At 35.4% G+C, this 20,556-nt stretch overlaps 1 protein-coding gene across 2 annotated transcripts in view; it reads right to left on the reverse strand.

Moving 5' to 3' along the window:
- asic1c (acid-sensing (proton-gated) ion channel 1c) overlaps positions 1-20,556 on the reverse strand; it is a 326,563-nt gene that overhangs the window by 60,411 nt on the left and 245,596 nt on the right. Inside the window, exon 1 of one of the 2 annotated variants that reach the window (XM_059022991.1) lies at positions 20,449-20,556. This exon is cut by the window's right edge and continues 658 nt beyond it. The exons of the other annotated variant lie outside the window; for it this stretch is intronic. Coding sequence (XP_058878974.1) covers positions 20,449-20,556 — 108 coding nt within the window. The remainder of the gene's footprint in view (positions 1-20,448) is intronic. 2 annotated transcript variants of the gene reach the window in all.

Below are 20,556 nucleotides of genomic sequence, written 5' to 3' on the forward strand. Positions count from 1 at the left end.
CCACACTGTTTTGCTATTATTTACTGCATGACCAAAAATTATAGATATACATGTGTTTGCAAGAATGAAGTTCACAAAAGGGGTCATTCATAGTCATTCATTTTAACAAAAATATTATATAGGCTGTATATAATTATGTACAGGTATGGAATAATTAATATTTATGTTTACATTTGTGTTATTGTCATGGTTGTCCTCTGCCCTGGGGGAAGATGCTTCATTGCCAGTGTGTGAGAATCTGCCTTGGGGCAAGATGTGAGTGAAATACACTTTCTATACAGTATATTTTACTATTGGTAGATATTGTTAAGTATTGGTGTATTATTTTTCACGTATAGGTGTGTTGACAAGAAGTTCAGAGGTAGAGTAATTTAAAATGTCATTAAATGATACCTTCCTTATTAATACAACTGGGCCTTAGACTCAGACGCAAAGTCGCGGTCATCTACCACACTGTAGCCCGCATCGACGGGCTCTATCGCTTAAATGTATTATTCCTATTATTATCATAATATGTGTTGTGTTTGTTGCACCCTTAAACGAAACACGCACAAGACTTTTTTCTTCTTTAACCTACTTTTTTTTTGCCACAGTTCGAGTTAAATGTTTAATAAAGCAATACGTATTATTTCTTTAATACGTACAAACAATAAACTATTTTCTACTCACGGATATGTTTGCTTGAAGCAGTGTCTCTTTCCGTGATGGTAAAGCTATTATATATATATATATATATATATATATATATATATATATATATATATATTCTTTTATTTTTTTTTCTCTTTGCAGTAAGCTACAACTACAGACGGTACACTTTTTTTAAGTCAACGGACATATTCACACGTCTTCTGTGACGTCACCTACCTCTGTTCAAATTATTCATTTCTTAAAGGCACAGTGGTCCATTACACTGAACTTCGATCAAACTCAAGGCTAACAAATGTAAACAAACTAGAATACTAATAAAGAACGTATGAATGTTTTAACCACTTTAAAGATATTAACTTTTTGTTTTAAACATTTGGTTACTCTCGTAAAGTACTTCAATATGTTGGCCTACACAGAAACATTATATGAAGCCCAAATTCTCGGCATGTAAGAACAAGCCTACCGTTCCAGTACAAGGAGCACATTTTGGCTATACCGTGTCAGCATGCCAAGCGGTCCTCACGAAACGTATAAATCCGTGTAGTTAACAAAATTACGCAATACCTATAAAGGTCATCTCAGAAGTATCAAGATAAAGTTTTTAAATTTGCTTTGGGTTTTCAACAGAAAAAAAATAGTAATAATAATAATAATAATAATAATAATACAACTACCCGACTATGAATTTGTCAACAAACCAGCAACATTTCGTACGCCTCCATTGCCTCTCCATAGAATTTTTTGCCTAACTCTATATACCACAACGCTTTGCGCGCAGTCGAGTATCTTGTTAAATAGAATGTCTTTTGAAACGCCCTTCTAAATATTATTGGCTGAAGCAGTTTTGAGTGAGGCTGGATTTTCGTCGATTAAAATATTAGTGTGCGCTCCCATTGGCTAGAAAGGTTGCAGTGTTTTCGGCACAGTGCGAGATTGACATTTGGAAGTTTTTCTGGTTGTTGGTTAGTTCGTCTGGTTGATTGGAAATTTGCAGGTCCGTACAGCCTTTCGTATTAATGAATTGACAAATTAATTAATTAATTAATTAATTAATTAATTATTCGATGAATTAACAAATACGTTTATGAATTACTGTATGAATTGACAAATTTATGGACGAATTGCTGGACAAATTGACCAATTCACGAATTGACAAACTAACGGCTGGATAGTTTTGGCACAAATGGCGCTCCATAGTATCTCGGAGGTATACAAGGTGGTATAACGTCAAATTCCCAGCACTGATCAATAGGATCAATGGAACACGAGACTAGCACATTAAAAAAGTGTTATAGAAAAGTCTTGACCTCATTGAGAGTTTGTGCTTGAAAAACTCCCAAAAAGTTTATCCATCAAAACTGCCCTCTTTAATTAAGCATTCTCTCATATCACCTTGATACAAGATGAATATTTAATCAATAATATTTTTCATTTTAATTTCCCTTATTACTGTTTTGAAATGACTTTAAAAAAAATGTAGTAATTGCAAGAAATGAAATATACATGCTTAGCCTGGAGTGCATTATGCAAATTAAGTAATTTTATAAAAAAAGCCATAAGACCAGTCAAGAGAAGTCGCTTGTTTTGCAAACTGGCAGGGACTTATATTAAAAAGAGAACATATTAGATTCACTGTAGCCTGTTAAAGTTCAGTGAAAGCATATTCTTCTGTTCAATTGAAGCCCCTTCTTTAATTACCCTACATGATATAAAAATAGTAAGATTTATATCCAGGGATATTTTTCCTGACTGGGTAAAATTATTTTCTTTATTACCAGGTAACCAGCACTTTCCTTATGCTAGAGAAACATTTCCTACTACCTTCACATTCCCTAAGCATAGAAGGTGTTTCCCTTTACCTGGAGAATATTTCCCATAAATAATCTGAGGTTACTATGTCTTTAAGAAATGTACTTCAGAACTGCCACCATCTTTCTTTTAAATGCTTGAGTTCAAATAATGCCCTTGATTTCCAATCATAGGCTCTATCGACTCAGGAATTCCATTATTGCTGTGTGTAACACAGTGTAAACACATACTTGTTACAGTATAATTGTTAATGTGATTCACCTATGGGCTTTCATTTTTATAATATATGTATTGGTTTTCATACAATTAACTACAGTACATATTTATGACAATATCAAATATTGTACAAACATACATTTATTGTATTCTAATGGGATTTTTTTTCTGTCTTAGTTACACATTGATTATAATGTATATTCTTTGCTCTATTCCAGTTTACATGATTAGAATTTATATCCTTTCATTGATAACTTCAAACGCTTAGTCAGAATTTCAAGTTGTAACTACAAGAAAGCCATGTGCACAGTGGCGGCGCTAGGCATAAACAGACTAAGCAATTGCTTAGCACTCCAAGCAATTCAAGGGGACCACCAATTCAGGGCGCTTCTTTCATTTTTTTTAACTAGAACTTTGAATTATTTTTATTTTTCAGACCAGTTCACAACGGTTCACCTCAACCGGTCATAAAACAAATATCAACGCAGACTTTGTTTTATTTATTTATTTTAAGTAATAAAATACATAGTGGAGAGTGTTTATGTCCCACCCCTATCAATTCTGTTTTGCTAGTTGTGGAAAAGGCCAATATATTGGTTACAAAGCAAAAAAAAAAAAAAAAAAAAAAAAACAGAAATGGCTGCCAAGAGACTCTCAAGGCACAGACTAAACTTCTTCGCATTTTCTGGTATTTATGTTTTTTGTAAATTAGCAAATAAGTCGTAGTGTTTTCTTAATACATGAACCTGACATTTAAATGCATACATCTAGTAGAGTTAAAGCCATTGCACACTGGATCCGTTCCGTCACTTAGCATCCGTCATCCGAAAAAGCCGAGTCAGTCCATTGCACTAGATGTGTTAATAGTGTAGCATGCACGGGGGAGGGCAGCAGTAGGGCTGGTAGGTGACGTAATCACACACAAAAACACAAGCCCGATATACGCTCAACAGCGGTATCGGCGCTATACTTTAGTGCGAGAGGTCCCGGGTTCGCGCCCTCCCTCCGCCTGTGTGTGGATTGCCTCGCCCTGTGATGCGCCTGCCTGCGGGAACCAAAATCATTACAATATTGTACTTCAGAGCGCTGGTGTGCAGTGGAGGCTTTGTAGTAAATATATTTAGGCTGGGAACAAAAAACTTTGACAACCTGCTAATCGCGCTTAACAAAACTGTATTTAATAGTGTTTTCTTTTTTTTTGTAAGTATCTCATTTCTTCTACTCATAAAAAGAAAGTGCTATTAAATACAGTTTTGTTAAGTGTGATTAGCAGGTTGTCAAAGTTTTGATTTGGTCCGGGCCCTAGTTTCAGTATTTTAATAAAAAAATAAATACAATTCTGTTGTACATAACTTTGAACACAAAATGATTTTAAATGTAGTATAAACTTAATGATCAGCAAAGTTAAAACGTTTGCTAATTATTATGTTTCTACTAGATCTACAATAATGTTGTTACGCAATACATAATAAAACATTTTAAAAAACATATGACATTACACAACACAGTTGTCATACCATCAGAAACCATATGACCAATATTTAATTTTTCAAACACTTGCTCCTGCAATAAATATATCTAAAAGTTGGGAAGCTAGCAATGAGCTCCCAAAAATACTTTACAAGAATATCCATCTACTACTCTCTGTCCATCGCTTTCATGTACTGCCACTCTTTTCTGACTGACCGCTCTTGGTTGCCCTGTCACGCTTCTTTCTCTGATGCGTGTCTCCAGGTTAGGCCATTGTTTCTTCCTCGACTACAATTGAAATAAAAAGTATATGCTTGTAATAACCTATACTGCACAAAATCTGCGTGTTTATGTATACTATCAGTTCATAATTTCATGTTTTATAATACATATCATTCATGCCCAAGTCCACGGCAATGTTTTCTTTTTTTTCACAGTCTTTGTAATGTTTGTTGGATTTATTATAAAGTAATTGTTGTTTGGCGACACACACAATGAGATTTTCCATTTTGTTCAGGGAACTGGAAGAATCCACATGTCTTTCAGTCGTTTTTCATTGGTCAGTGTAATTTTTAACGCACGTCATATCGGATCAAATCAAACTTGTTTTGATTCCAAAAATTGACGCATCACCGTCGTACGACAAATATGGACTCGGTGTGCAAGGTGCAATAGAGAATGCACATGACCGTTTTTTTTCTGTTTAGACGCACGTTAAATTCGGATGCGTTATCGGATCCAGTGTGCAATGGCCTTTAGTAAAAAAAAAAAAAAGAAAATAGTCTGCTGCGTCTACTGTGGTCACGCGTGTACTTGTTGGGAAATAAAATGCTTATATATGAGATTGCCTGTGTTTTCTTATTGTTGTTTTAAAATAAAATACAGACTGTAAATGACAGTGGACTATATTGTAAGAGCAAACACTCTTGGTCAGATGCAAAGTGCTATGAGGTTTTCATGCAGCCAAAGCACAAGACATCAGTGGGTCATTTAGGAGGAATGGCTCACATAGCTTTCTTGGTTGCTTTATTCAGCAGTTGATGAAGGAGCCTACTGTAAATACTGTGCTTTTTAGTAGAAAAACTTGGACAAATTCAGAGAAACTTGACAGGTTATACTCAAGTCCTTTAAAAATCTGGGGTTCAGCAGATACAAAACTGAAAGAAATGAAAAATCAGGACAACTTTCAAAGCTTTTTGCTCCAGTGCAAAATATGTTCCACTTTTCCTAACTGCAAATAAACTCCAACTAATTTTCCAAAACTGTTTAAAAATAATTGAATTTCTCTTTTACATACCTACGTTGTCTCTGGCTAGATTTGCACCTTTAAACTTTTGAAATTACTTTCAGAAAATCAGGAGCTGATTTTGCTCTGGAGGAAAAAGCTTTGAAAATCGCTAAATTCATTTCACAATTTACAGGTTTATCAACGGTTTAACTAAGAATCGAAGTTGGAATAATAGCCTTCAGTTACAACTTAAAGGAGGGGGGGGGGGGGGGAGGCAAAAAATATTTCCACTTAGGACCCCCAATCAGCTAGCACCACTGCTGCAAGTACACAAACATTCCTCTTTATGAAACACTGAAAGCTAGGGACATACTATTGAAATATTTTCTAATTTTCTTATTATCCCTGATACCAGTTTTTATTTTTTAAAATGATTATTCCTTTCAGCTATTCTAAATTCTCATCATAACAGAACATTGATGGGTTGGTTTCCATTGCTGGTTAAGTGAGTGCTCCAGGCCAAGGTTAAAAAACACAGCTACTAAAACAGAGGACATACCCCATATAGCATAACACCTTCTCACCCAATTTCAAACAGGTTACATTTAAAATATTTACAGATCTCTCTACTGGATAATTACAGATTAAAATCAACCATAAGATATTCCCCCTGTGCCCGCTTCGGTATAGTTACTAACATTGTTTACAAACACTGAAACTGGGCCTTCATTTTATACAACCCTCTGCTCATCAGTCCTTTGCAAAAAGTTTATTTTCCTTATCAGAAGATATGAACACTGACTGACCAAAAATAAGATAATGCCAGTGAAATTACAAAAGAAAATGTATGAACAAGAGGAGGCCAGGGTAGTGTACCATCAACAATACTGCATGCTTTCGCTTTTAACGCCTACATTTTAAAAACCTCCATGCTATCAGTCTGTAAATTGCACAGTCTGCCCCTGCAATTACAATACTCACTTTAATAAACTGGATATCATAGTGTAACAAGGAAATCTAAATTCTAATGTTAGTTATTATTCTTCACTTCTGTGAATTAGAAAGGAGAAAGAGAGTTGTTTTACAATAATCCTTTATTCTCTGCATAGATAAGAACTTGACACACGTTATTAATTCCAAAGTGGGCTTTGTTAGAAATTCAATTATATTTAATAACCCCGGCAAAGCCTTATTAACAGTGAAGCATTTCAGCTGGAACACTGTGGTTATTGTTTATGGTATCTAACCGAGTTTTTCTTTTAAAACATTGCATACTGAAAAAATGTAATATCATTTTGAGTAATGAGCTTATGTACAGGGTTAGACTCCTACAGAAAATAGTGAGTGGACTCTATAGGGCTACCCAATGTGGAGCCAAGAATGCACATCTTCCTATGCGACAGGATTTTGAGACCTCTAAGGCCCCCAGTGGGGTCCAGGGGCAAAGGTCCTGGGGCATTTTTCATATTCTACACCTAAAAAGATGAAGAAATTGATTTATGAAAAATCTAATTTTTAGTTGGAATAAAAAATATATATTTGCATGTTAATAATTATATGTAGTGAAGACTGGAACTAAGTTTTAGGCTACCAATAATCAGCATAATTAATAGTAGAAAACGCTGAACTGGAAAATGCTGCCAATCTCTATGGATTTCTATGGAAGGTTCCCAGCCCAGAATAAAGAAAAGGAGACACTCACTCTCTAAACTAGGAGGGCTATCCTTGCCTGTTCTTGATATTATTTTGCTGCAAAGCTATATTCAGTCTAATACTGGATTTTCAAAAATGTTAATGCCGGATGTACCCACATAAACCATTTGGAAAACTATTGACATCTCCTAACTGGTCCCAAAAAATGTGTTTAAATATTTTAAATAAAAACCCGTCATGTTACCTACATTAAACGTCTGGTATAATGTATACACAATGTTAGGATTAGACAATGATTATTTAAAACTGGAGAACAAAGATATTTCGTCCACAAAATAGAAACGGCTGGGCATCAACACACTGCAGGACATCTCTCAAAATTGCATATTGTTATCCATTGACACAGCACAGTCAGTCACAATACAATATAGCAAAGGAACTCTTTATGTTCTTTCAAATAAGACAAGTCCTCAAAATGACCACAATACAGCATACACACTAATAGCATACGACCAATCGAATAAATATGATTGCTGCATCCTAAGCCGTAAAAAAGACCATGCAACTGCAGGGTGCAAATAAAAACTAAAGCATAAACAAATCAGACAATATTAGCTCAACACATGTGCCCTTTTTATTTACAATATAGTATTCCAAAGCGCTTTTACAATAAAAACTATAAAGACCAGACAGACATCACAGATCACAGAAATAAGAAATAAGCAAACAGAATGCATAACATTTAAAAATCAAGAGCTCTTGCTAGGAAGTGAGGGAGGTAGTGGCTGTTGTGTGTTGTTTTTCATCAAGTTGTCGGATAGTGTTTTGTTTGTCAGTTTTGGAAGGAAAAAAAACAAAGTCAGCTATTATACTAGCTGTCACTTAGTTTATTTCAGAAATGTCTTATTATTATGCGATAACATTCTTTAAAAAAAAAATGTAATCGCCCTCTAAAAACCAGTTGCGACGTTGCATTGGAAACATTAAAGGATGAAATAAAATAGGCTACTACTCAAGATAAATAAGAATGTAGATGGAGTGTGAAAAATGGCATTTCACTATAAAAGTGAGTAGACAGCATCCACCCACATCCACTCCCGAGTCTAAAACTGCTTATGTACACACCAGGAAAACCTTATTTAGCTAACTCAGCCATTTTGTTTACAGAAGCTGTTTCACAGTGACTGTGACTGAGTTTCTTGTGGCTAAAGTCAGACTCAAAGAGGAAGCAGCACAACTGAATAATTCAGAACCTTAATAAAGAAAAGCTCAAAGAGTACTTTGAGACAACCATCTCTTGAAGGTTCAGCAATTGTCCTCCGATACAGCTACCAACTGTTTCGTCTTTACAACGAATCTCTGACCTTTTTCCACTGACGAACAAAGGCTCAAGCTCACGGGGCCCTGTCCAGAAACAGTCCCTGCAGTTTATGGCTCTAGCAAGTGCATCAGTATAACAATATGCTGCAATGTTATACTGATGGAGGCACAATCCAAAACATTTGTCTGCTTGTCTTCTTGTTTTTTTTTTTTTTTTTTTTTATAAGTTAAACCTTTTTGCTTAAATATATCCCCTGGAAACTAAACAAATGATCCAGGGGCAGCCCACCCCACATAGAACAAGTTGAGGTTGAAGAAAAAGGCCAGATACTAAACACTGACAAAGCAACACTCACAGATGGATTAGACACATTAATAAGTATTGTCATAGATATATCAAATCTCTGTCACTACAGGTCTGTTTTGGACAGCTGGATGTAGGCTTAAGAGCTCTCCTGCTCTATTTAAAAGATGGGGGTTGATGCTTTATGGGTAATTATAGACCCATCTCTAATTTATCAAATATAATCTGATATGCACCAAACGCTGCAGTTTTCAAGGCTGTCAAAATTCCCACAAGTATAAGCCTTTCAGAGATGTTATGCTTTGTAAAATCAGGTTATGCTTCATGTTAACAGATGTTCCATAAAGTTAAAGTCAACCACAGAGCATGAACTTTTCAAATGGGGATTAGCTCTCATTCCACATTCTAGACAGTCACATGGATTTTAAGAAAGGAGACCTATTTAATAAATTCACATACTTTGCTGCAGACCAGACAGGAATGATTGGTTTATGTACAGTAGTGTTCTTCAGTTGGCGACTTTCCATCTGGCCCGTTGGATGTCAGCTGCAGTGCTGTCAACTGGGCGGGAAAATCACTTTAATTTATGGGGTTTTAATGTGAAACAACTAAATAGGCTTTTAAATCATCCAAGTCTTTACTTTCTCATTAAACGCAGAATGAAGAACGCTAAAATGAGAGCACAGCATTTTAATAAATGACTGGTCTGTATTAATGTTAATGCAATTACGAACAGTGATTGTAATAAAGTGTGTCCTGCATTTATTATTTTTTAAATGATAGATTCATCGCTTATTAAAATGTTGCACCCTTGTTTGCATGCAGTTTCTTCGTTCTCCATGCACCAAAACATGTACATTAAACCAATTTTACTACTAAATGGCTAGCAGGGATCAGTCGAATTCTTAGGAAAAGAAAACGTCGGGGAAACACAGAAAAACAACAGTCCTAAATATAATAATAATAATAATCAAGCTATATTTACTAAGCCCTAAAAGTAAATATTTAATATATTAGAAAGCTACTTGTTCACAGTTAATAATAAAAAATGACCACTTGAAACTAGCGTTTCTAGTGGCAAATCACACCGCCATTTCCACTGTGGATTATTGTCTGAGATTGTCAGACATTGGAAATGACACAAACTGCAGCCATCTCAGACATCCAGCTGCACAGAAGTTAGTGGAGGGGCAGTGATATAGTCAGTCCTGGGACCATGCTTTTTAATTTTAATTTTTTCAATTTTTTTTATTGTGGTTTCTTTCTGAAGAAGTAGGTTTTTTGTAAAAGTAGCTGTCCTTCATTTCAAATGCTAGTTGCAGATACGCACGGTTAAAAAGTCGCCGCTATCTACAGGGTATTTGTTTCCTCTAACAAGCGATATTTATTGACAACACGCCATAATACAGGAACAGATGATCACTGCACTTTATCTGGTAATAACCCTTCTCCTTCCTTGTTTACAACTCACTCTGTATGTAAGCTACCTTCAATCAATAAACTTTAGTTTAGTCACACACTCGGTATGCACATTCATTCCAATTCGCGCCAGTACGCTGCATAACCTAACGTTGATTTTTTTTTTTTTTTTTTTACTGTTTACTATTATTATTATTATTATTATTATTATTATTATTATTATTATTATTATTATTATTGTTATTATGTTATAATAATAATAATAATAATAATAATAATAATAATAATAATAATAATAATAATAATAATAAATTTCTTTGGATAACGACTCCCTGTCCTGTAACTTTTATTAAGGTTGCTGCTTAAATGCTTGATGTTCACCGTGGTCCACATCTGACAGTGAATGATTTGAATGTATTTTATTTATGCATGGGGTGACACACATGTGTGTTGCCGGGTACCCTATATTGCTGAATTGGAGGATGCTGCTCAATGTCTGTTTGTTAGTCTTTGAGTTTTGTTTCTTTACTTTTATACCTAAATAAATAAATAAAATAAAAAATGGCAGACACACTGCAGCTCGAGCTTCCCATAAAAGTTGCGCTGAAACTACATATAGTCATATTGTAGCTCAATGTTTTCAGTATCAACTATTGTGTTTTTTATTTTTCAGTATTTAAAGCTTTAAAATATATGAATTGTATCACATAATAGAAACACCACAGTAAATGTTAGTGTTTTATTTGCATTTTTTATTTTAATTTACGGTTTAGAAAATTATTAAACCTTGTAAACTATCCCTTTATACTGTAGTCTGGGTATTATTCTTCTGTTATGTGTTTAGTGTGACATCTGGTGGACAGATAGTGTTATTAAATAATAAAACAAAATCTAAATACTCCACAAGATGGCAGCTTTTGACTACATGCTTCTCACACCCTTCAGCACCAGAAAGATGGACAGCTCCCAGCTATTGCTGTTAGAACACCCTGCACAGCGCCACAGTGATCCATATGTCTGCTTATTAAAACTGGAATCAAATTAGCAGTGGTGTTATAAAGTCTTTTTGGTTGTGCTTGTTATTCATACATTTTAATCATCATGACATTTTCAAAATGTTTTCTGTGGTAAATTGTGTAAAAGTATACCAACGCTTAGTAAATCCCAGCAAACCACAGTGAAAGTAAGGTAAATCACTTGGAACTATGTAAAGCACAGCTAATAATAAACATGATAAATGCACAGCAAAAGATGACACATTGCAAACTTGCTGTGCATATTTAATCGGAATTCTTTTTTTTACAGCGTGTGTTTCTGTTTTGTGAAGCTGAGGAAGCTGAATATAAAATACTCATTATATATGTTCCTGTATTTTCCTTTTCATTTTGTTGTTGTTGTAAGTAACTCTGCAGCTGATGCATAGTTCACACACCCTAGTCTCTGTAAGTCGCCTTGGATAAAGACGTCTGCTAAATAAACAAATAATTATTTTTCAGATGTTTGGAACCAAATCTGCACTTGTCAGCTCCAAGTTATTAATGTACTTGTTTTTGGGCCAACAATGAGAATGGAGATTTTGAAAAGAGTGTATATGAGTACTCTATTTTCTTTTATATGTGATTTATAGTTTCAGGGAGTAGTTACCATGATGGGACATAAGGAAATACCGTACATATAACCATACTCTAAATTGTTAAATACACTCAAAATAAAATCATTATATGAGAGAATGCTATGAGTTTGGAAGGAGGTAAATGTATTCTAGCAATATATTATTATTTAAAATTCCGCTGTGATAAAGTGCTTTCATTTTATAACATGTCCTATTAAATATTAATAATTCAGATTTAGTTACATCCAACAATGCTTGTGATTTTTTTTAAGTACTCATTTTACTGGGAAACAGATACATTATCCGATAATGTCAACCATCTTGTTACCCTCTTGACTGACGAGAGCAAAAATAGATCTGGGCGAGCATTAGTGGAAACTTAAAATGTTTTATTGACAACAGAGGGAATTTGAGATCAAAGGTGGTTAAAGGTCAGCCCGACAGCATGAGAAAATAAAAACCAGTTCCTTGTTTTTCCTCTACAAATTACAGTGTCTGGTGTTTCTCTCCCGAGACGAAACACTAAACTGAAAGACAGCATCTGGGGATAATTAATGGTCATTAGGGCTGTTGCCCTGCACATATATTGTAGATGGTATTAATTACACTGCAAAATGAAGCGCTTAAAGGAGGCTAGCCTTTGCAAAACATCTTCCTGCCGTTTCATTATCTTCAGAATCATCTTCACGCTTTCACTAATTATTGAAGAAGTTACCAATTTTCGTGTGTATTTCTATTCCATATGATTCATAAGTGGTTACATTTGACAATTCAGTAGCTGTAATAAACAGGATGATAAACATTTAGATCTTAGCTGACAAAAATCTCATCCTCCAATTGAGGTTATATGTTTAAAAACTATTTAAGATACTGTTTTACACCCTTTTATTTTTTCACTTCTATTAGCTACATAGGTATTTTATCTGCAGTAGAGAAAATATTACACAGATACCGGTAAGTGACAACTGACGATGTAGATTTCCACACCCAGCTTCCCTGAAGGAATTCATCATGTGCAGTCCTGTAAGCCCATTATATCCCCAACTGGTGTGTGTGTCAGTGTGTGTATGTGTGTGTGTGTGTGTCAGTGTCTGTGTGTGTCAGTGTGCAGGCATTACTATCAGTGTGCGGACAAAATTTAAGAAAATGTCCCCACAAAGACAGTAACTCCTGAAAAAACAACGTTGTGGGGACATCCCCACTTTGTAAAACACTTTTTTAAGAACTAAATATACCTTCAAAAAAATAATAAAGGTGCCAGAATATTTAGTTTGTTTTCGACTTTCACCCTGTGTGGAGTTTTCTCTGACTGGAGTCAAAAATATTAAATAAAAATATAGTGAGAGTCAATGAGAAGTCCCCACAAATATAGCAATACAAACGTGTGTTTGTGTGTGTGTGTGTGTGTGTGTGTGTGTGTGTGTGTACTTACTGTGGCAAAGTGGGGATTGCGTGCCACATTTGGGACCTTTTTCACTGTCTTCTTGTGTAAAAACAGTACTCTGGACCACAGATATGTTTAAAACAGGGTGGTCCTGTGTTTTTATTCTTTTACAAAAACACAAAATAAATAAAACAAAAGCCTAACCACCTAGGAGTGCTTAGCTAAACTTTTCCCAGTCTATCAAACTGAAAGGCTAAGCCTTTTACTGGTAACCAAAAGCACTTATAAATCATACAAGTATGAATCACAGTACCTTTTCCGTCAGACACAAGTCTCTCACCAGACCTTAGCCCTCAGGCAGACTGTCTCTCCATGTGCTGCCCTGCTTATATACACCTGCCTGTAGGCAGGTGTCCCTCATTATTGGCTTAATAGCCCACCAGCCCGAGGCATTCTGGGGAATGCAGTCCTGTATCCCCTCCCCCTACTCTGCAGTGTGTAGGTACATCTATGGACAAATGTTTTGCATCACCCTATAGAATTGACTAATTTTGCTTCATAAAGTCAAATGAAACTTGCTGAATAAAACTTTTAGTTAAATACAGCGCCATTCACACCAAAGTGTCCCAAGGCACTGCGCAATCAAAATGCCCAAGGTAGAAATTAATTTATAAACATTGTAAACTTAAATACAAACAAGATAAAAGCAGAATTGTCCAAATACAGTAGTCTCCACGTATAGGAACACCTCCTAAGAGAACTCTTTGCCTAAGTGAACACCCTTGTGGTGAAACAGATTTTTCCCATTGTAAATGCTCTGCCTAAAGGAACAGGAACTTCACTTAAAAGAACATATTTTTGGCACCGCTAGTGATTCATTTACAACTGACAAGAGGGAGGGTGGTTGATAATTTAGCACCAGCAGGCTCTCTGGTGCTAAACTTTCAAAACAGTTTAGCAGCAATTTTCAAAATGATTTGCGCTAGGCAATTTGGATTTTGCAGCCGCAGTTGTTTGCACTACACCTATCCTTACATCAGCCCTTTAATACGATAATTATCATCTCAGTGGTTGAAGTTATTATAATACCATCCCACAGCTGAAATTCAAGACCACTGTTTTTCTGCTTCTGAAACAGAGTAAAATGTATCAATTCTATTCTCTTTGCATTGCCTGAGTTCAGTGCAGCAAGTGACACCTTGACAATGATTATATTCACTGATGTAACATCAGCCTATAATTATGAACATTAATTAACAACCACTTTAAAGGAAAAAAGAAAGAAAAAGAAATGGGGTGCATCATTTATTATTTTGTGTGATTTCTTTAGATGAAGGACAAGTCTTTTAAATTGACTGTCAGTGTTAAAATCCTAAACTACATGCCTAAAGGTAACATGAGGCATATACATTCTAGAGATCTTCTTTAATTTGGTTTGTCTGTGACAAAGCCAAGAACAAGACAGTGTCGAGACACGTCTCCTTTGAAAAGCAATTTCAGAAAAAAAGACTAAAAGATTTCCTTTTATCTAAGATGTGGTTTGATCAAGGCCATCATATGCTTTGAGAATTGAAAGAGTTTTTATTTTGTTGTTGTTATTTGCAGAGATCATTTCACCCTTTCATTTTGTTTATCCCACTGTATGTATATTCACACTGTCAACAGCTTTTAAAGTTTGCTCTCTTTGATAACACATTTCAAAGGCAGTTAGCATCTCACACATTTCACAGTTTAGCCACCATGAGAAGATGGATTTACACCAGACCTAAATCATTTCTTTTTGTGAACCTTTTAAATATCTTGCTGTAGATTGCCTAACTCAGATTTAAAAAAAAAAATAAGAAAAAAGACAACATGCAGGATTTCAATCAGCACCAAAGACCAAAGACTTGGAAAAGTGTTTTGTTTAGAATTTTTGTATTTTTATGTACACGTGTATATGTCCACCCACACTAGGAATACCATTGTTGGTACCCTAGTAGTGGCCATATACCACTGTATCTGACTGTGCCAATTCCTGTAAATAAAACCTGGACGCCTGAGCGGCATTTCAAATTCAACCTGTGTCTCTTCTGTCAATCAGCAGATACCCACACTCATAACAGAACGCCCCTGTTACAGGCAGGCTTAGACTAGGAACAAACATTAATTATGTGGCTAAAGCAAGTAAAACCAATTTTATAGTCCACTGAAGGTTGACCACTGCACTCATATTGTCTACATATCAATGAAATATTAAGTGTATAATCTTGTCTTGGATGTTAACAGCTCAAGCTGCACCATGCCTCGAAGCAGACTGAGATTTAAAGCAGAGCATCCAGAGCACATGAATAATTGATAACAGTCTGCTGTACCAAACTTGACTGGAGGTTTCAATTTACCAACCCTCAGCTGAAAATCATACAGATGTGTTTAAACTTCCTTTCTGTTTACTGACTTCATCAAGGTAGTGCCTTCATGGCTGCCTATGGCGGCTCTACACCCTTTAACCTATTGACTGTGTTAAGGTATTTGTTTTTCAAAAAAACAAATCCAACCTAGAAGTGATTGTAGCTGACAAAATTCAATAAATAGTGTTTATTTTGTGTAACTTAGTTTGTGTTACATTTATTACTTTATACATGTTCCCAGGAAATAGTTCATTTTCATGTGAATGCAGCTAGTCAACTGAATTGCTTGATTATTATTATTATTATTATTATTATTATTATTATTATTATTATTATTATTATTATTATTTATTTCTTAGCAGACGCCCTTATCCAGGGCGACTTACAATCGTAAGCAAATACATTTCAAGTGTTACAATACAAGTAATACAATAAGAGCAATTTAACCTGGACCACCTATATTTCAGCTAGCCCTTTGTGCTGGCAGTTAGTTCAGTTTAGGACTCCAAAGAGTTATTTTGAGTTATTTAGTTAGAAGGGTGTTAGGCAACTTTTATTTTTCTTTGATTAAAAGTATTTTGTTTTTGATTTAATTTAATACAAGTATGCAACCCTGCACTTGAACCAAATCATCTGACTCCTGCTCCAGTTTTTCAGCACTTGCTACCATTCTGCCATTGTCTAACACAGTCAAACCCTCATGATCACTTACAATACAAACCTTTGTCTTTTATATACCTTATAGTTACAGTAAGCCTCAAAGTCAAAGCTTGACAAAAGGGTGTTGCTCTCTATTTCATAATGAGGTCTCGGGACACCCCTGACCGGATCCCTGTATCCTTTTACTAAGTCGGTATATCAGGCTCCTCACACAGCTCATGTTTTTCACTAAGGAAATCGATGGCACATTTCAATGAAAAACAATACTTCCTCTCAGTGCTGCGCAAGGACATTGCAGGACCTGAGATTTTCACCTCACCTGGGGAGAGTTCTGATTACACTACTGAGACGACCAGAATCTGCCTACAAATCATCAATTAAAAACCCTTCAAACCTTTAGACCATTGGTTCTCACAATAAAACACAACGTCTGCTGGTGGGAAAAACTATACTACAGAATAGAAGAAATAACAATGTAAGACACTAAACCATGACAACAGTGGGGCAATGGGTTTAACTAAAAGAAGCACTTCTGCAAGGTAGGTGAGCAGATCTGCTGAGGCTTTACTGGGGGTCGGCTATTGTAGCATAAAGTCACCCTGGTTGCTACATTTAAGAAACAGTAAAAGGCCATTATGTCCTGTCAGAGTGGTGAGTAAACATCATAAATAAATTATAGTGTACAACCTACAAATAAGTGTCATCTCTTTAAAAAACACACTGTTATATATGGACATGTCATGTCTTCAACCAGGTTAAATGGAGGCTGGCTTAAAGTACACATTTGCAAGGTAACTGCAGTGGCTCATCTGAGGATTGTTAGAAATATATATTTGTTATATCTACATATTGTATGTATAAGTGACAGTGCTGCATCTGAAATTGACAAAACATGCAGCCATAAATCCTGAAGTTGAAACAGATTTTTTCTTTCCAGTTTGTTTTGTAAAAACAATTTAACAAAATTTTTAACTGCAATCTACCGGGAGTATATAAAAAAAAAAAAATCATTATACTCTGTTATGGTCAATGATAGACTAAAACACCACTGCATTTTATAATATGGGTGCTATTCAAAAATGCTTCTTAAGGACTGTTTTTTGAGTACTATAAACATTCTCTTATATTAAACAGTGCTTTTCAAATTGAAACTAAACTTCCAACCCTTACTAACATTGCTGAAAAGGGTTTTGTAAACAGCAAACATGATTCATGTCATCCAAAAGAGCTTTAAATTCCTTAACACAATGTTCCTTTGTGCGGTTTTGTTTTTCGGACATGCAGGCTTATAAAGACTTAAATCAATAATATTATAATGTAAAAAATGTAAAATAAAACAAAACAAAACAAAACAAAAAAAAACACATTTATATTTTGAAACACAACCACATGAATGATTGATAATTTATAATGTGCAGTACAACAAGAATAAAATCCCGCAGGGCTCATATGAATACTTTTCATACAGAAGGAAGTTTAAAGTTTTCATTCCTGTATTTATATTTTCATCACTCAAGCGCACGAGATAGCCCCGCCCCTGGCCCAGCTTGGCTCCAAGTCTTGTGAGGCCGAAGTTTCACGGTTTGGTTCTTGCTCGGCTTGACAAATACCCAGTGGAGAACCACTAGTACCCGTACCGTACAGAGCCCTCACGGGTCGGGTGTGCCAGTGGAGAAGGGGTATCCGATACACAGCTATTCACTGAAACTTGAATTTGAAAAGCAAGACAATTGTCGATGTAAGCTAATTGCCATTTTAATTGTTCCTGCAGGCAGCCTAGAAATCAAGAGGAAATGAAAAGCAGATCCATATCCCTGTTTTATTTCAGTTTCCTGTCAAAACAATGATACACACAATTTAGTAAAAAAATATTTGTATAAATTAAACCTTATTGATACGATGTTCTGTTCGAGACATGATTTGTACATCACATACTGGAAGACTTTTTTTAGCGATCAGCACTCAAACTATTTTAGTTTACAAAGGCTGCACAAAAACTTATAAACACCAGTCATAAAACTTTTTGCAGCTTTCTGCATCTCCATGAGCTCCTGCATCTGCCTTTTCTGTTCCTCTGCAAAATCTTACAATTTAAGTACTACTGGTCAAACATCAAAAATAGCTTTATTGGCTGTACACGTCATTGCACTTAATACAGTACCATATTACATGTAGCCAGTTTGACCTAAAATGATTCTTATAAGCGGATTACTTTGGGGGGGGGGGGGGGTCCAGGGGCCAGGTTCGTTATAGCCGAGGGTTCGTTATAATGAAGGGCGTTATAGCGAGGGTGTACTGTATCTCGAGATCAGAAATATCTGCCAGGTAAGCTAGCAAAGCAAGTGTTTTTGTTGTCTGCACTTCTTTTGCTGCAGTGCCGCTCAATTCCCCTTCCCATTTTTAGATATTTATGCCTAACAACTTTTTTGAAACTAAAATCATAGAGGCTGAACTAAACTCTACAGAAGAGCATTCTGCTGATTGGCTGACATGCAAGTTGGTTGCTAGGTAACCAGTTAAATAAAAATAGAGCGAGGGGCTCATTGGCAGTACATTTTGGAGTAAAAGTTCCAATTATAATAATAAATGAACATACCTGTTTCTTAAACTAAAATATATATTTTTTAATTGCGCAGGTATTCGCGACCCCATTAAAGAAATGTGAAACTCCAAATACATTAGAGTCAGATTGATGAGATTTAGTTTAACATCTACATAAGTGGTCGGCAAATGGCTCCTGGTTGGGCTGTATCAAGGGCTGAGCGAGAGCGGAACTTCATTTTAATATTACCGCAAGGGGGCTGTCATGGGGGATTCTTCGTATGACCTTCATATATTTCTTGCAAGTATGCAGAAAATTAAGTGTTTTGCAATATCGATTCCAAAGTACAGTACTTGCTGATTGTGATGATACATTTATGCCTCGCTATGGTACTGGAATCCTCATAAGATAGACAGGAATGCAGAATAACATAAAACACAATTCAAAAGTAGCATACATTTTTATTTTAAATGCTTCATTGCGTTATGACAAATTTAATGAGAAAAAATTGTACTTTTGTTCTGTGATCAGCTTTAGAATGCCAGGTGTGATAGACGTGACGGCGATACGTAGGCAGTCCTCCAAAGATTCTTGTGTCAGCCTGTTTCATGCATCTGTTAATATTACATTCATTGTGGAATAAGCCACTTCACATGTGTAAGTAAATCCAAACATGGAGAGCACAAACAGAGCCAGCGGTAGTTGTCTGGACATATATAGGCAGACCAGAATGATTCCAGATTTGCTTTTTTAAGAATTCAGTTTTCAGCAAAGACGATGCCTGCAAACTAAATCTAGTTGCTGCTTGTCGATTGCAGGAAGCACTTGCTTTGCATGAGACGAGAAATCACCAGTGGGGTTGATTGAAAACTGGGTATTGCAAGTGGCCCGCTCTGCAGCTGCCCCCGGGTCATTTGGCCCGCCGTCAAATTGAATTGAAGACCACTGATCTACACCATTGGATGCTGTTATTACTACATATCCCATTAATAAGTCTGTTTCATTTAGCTCAGTTGCTTACACCTTCTAAGGGAGGGATGTGAATATTTTATAAATTAAAATGGTATGTTTAGTAGGAGATAAATAATTTAGCTAATGCAATTACATTGGTTTTTCATAAGGTATTTGTAAATATTTCTTGTATTCACATAAATGTTTTGTCCTCCACCGAGATGGAACTTTGACTTGGATATAAACTGTTTATTTTGAAATTAATCCCTGGTGTTGAATTTGCAAACTTCTGACAAACATTTCTGGAGAATTATTTAGTTTGCTGCAAGCTTGCCGCAAATTTAATGCAGATTTGCGGCAAACTTTTCATTTTTGTACTACAGTAAGTACAAATTAAGTACAGATCCCCCTAAGCTTTCATTAAACAGGGCAAGAGATATGAAACCAAAAGTTACTTTATCCTACTCTCTAGTTTATCTATATTTGTATTTATTTTTCTATCAAATATTCACAGTAAATTTGACATGCCTTCCTATCTCAGCCCTGGGTTAAAAATAAGACTGTAAATGAGTAAATATGTGGGTCCTTGTAGTATTTTCTGTACCCTTTCAGGCTTGTAGGTTACAATTATCTTTATTATTATTATTATTATTATTATTATTATTATTATTATTATTATTATTATTAACATCTATAATATCTTTTACATATAATATTTATTTAACATTCATTTACCAAAAGTTTTGCATGTCTCATATTTACCCTGCTAAAGCCGATTAATTTGACAAACAAATTAAAAAAAAATAATTCAATGGTTTCCCATAGGGTATCAAACTCACGGTTGTGAAGTTTTCAGCTCCGCAATCTTTCCCCCGGTACTTGCAGTCCAGTAACATTTCCTCAATGTTGTGGCTGGCCTTCTGCACAAACTCCAGCATGTTGAAACT

Source organism: Acipenser ruthenus, chromosome 4 (assembly GCF_902713425.1).
Source record: "Acipenser ruthenus chromosome 4, fAciRut3.2 maternal haplotype, whole genome shotgun sequence".
Classification (NCBI taxonomy): domain Eukaryota; kingdom Metazoa; phylum Chordata; class Actinopteri; order Acipenseriformes; family Acipenseridae; genus Acipenser; species Acipenser ruthenus.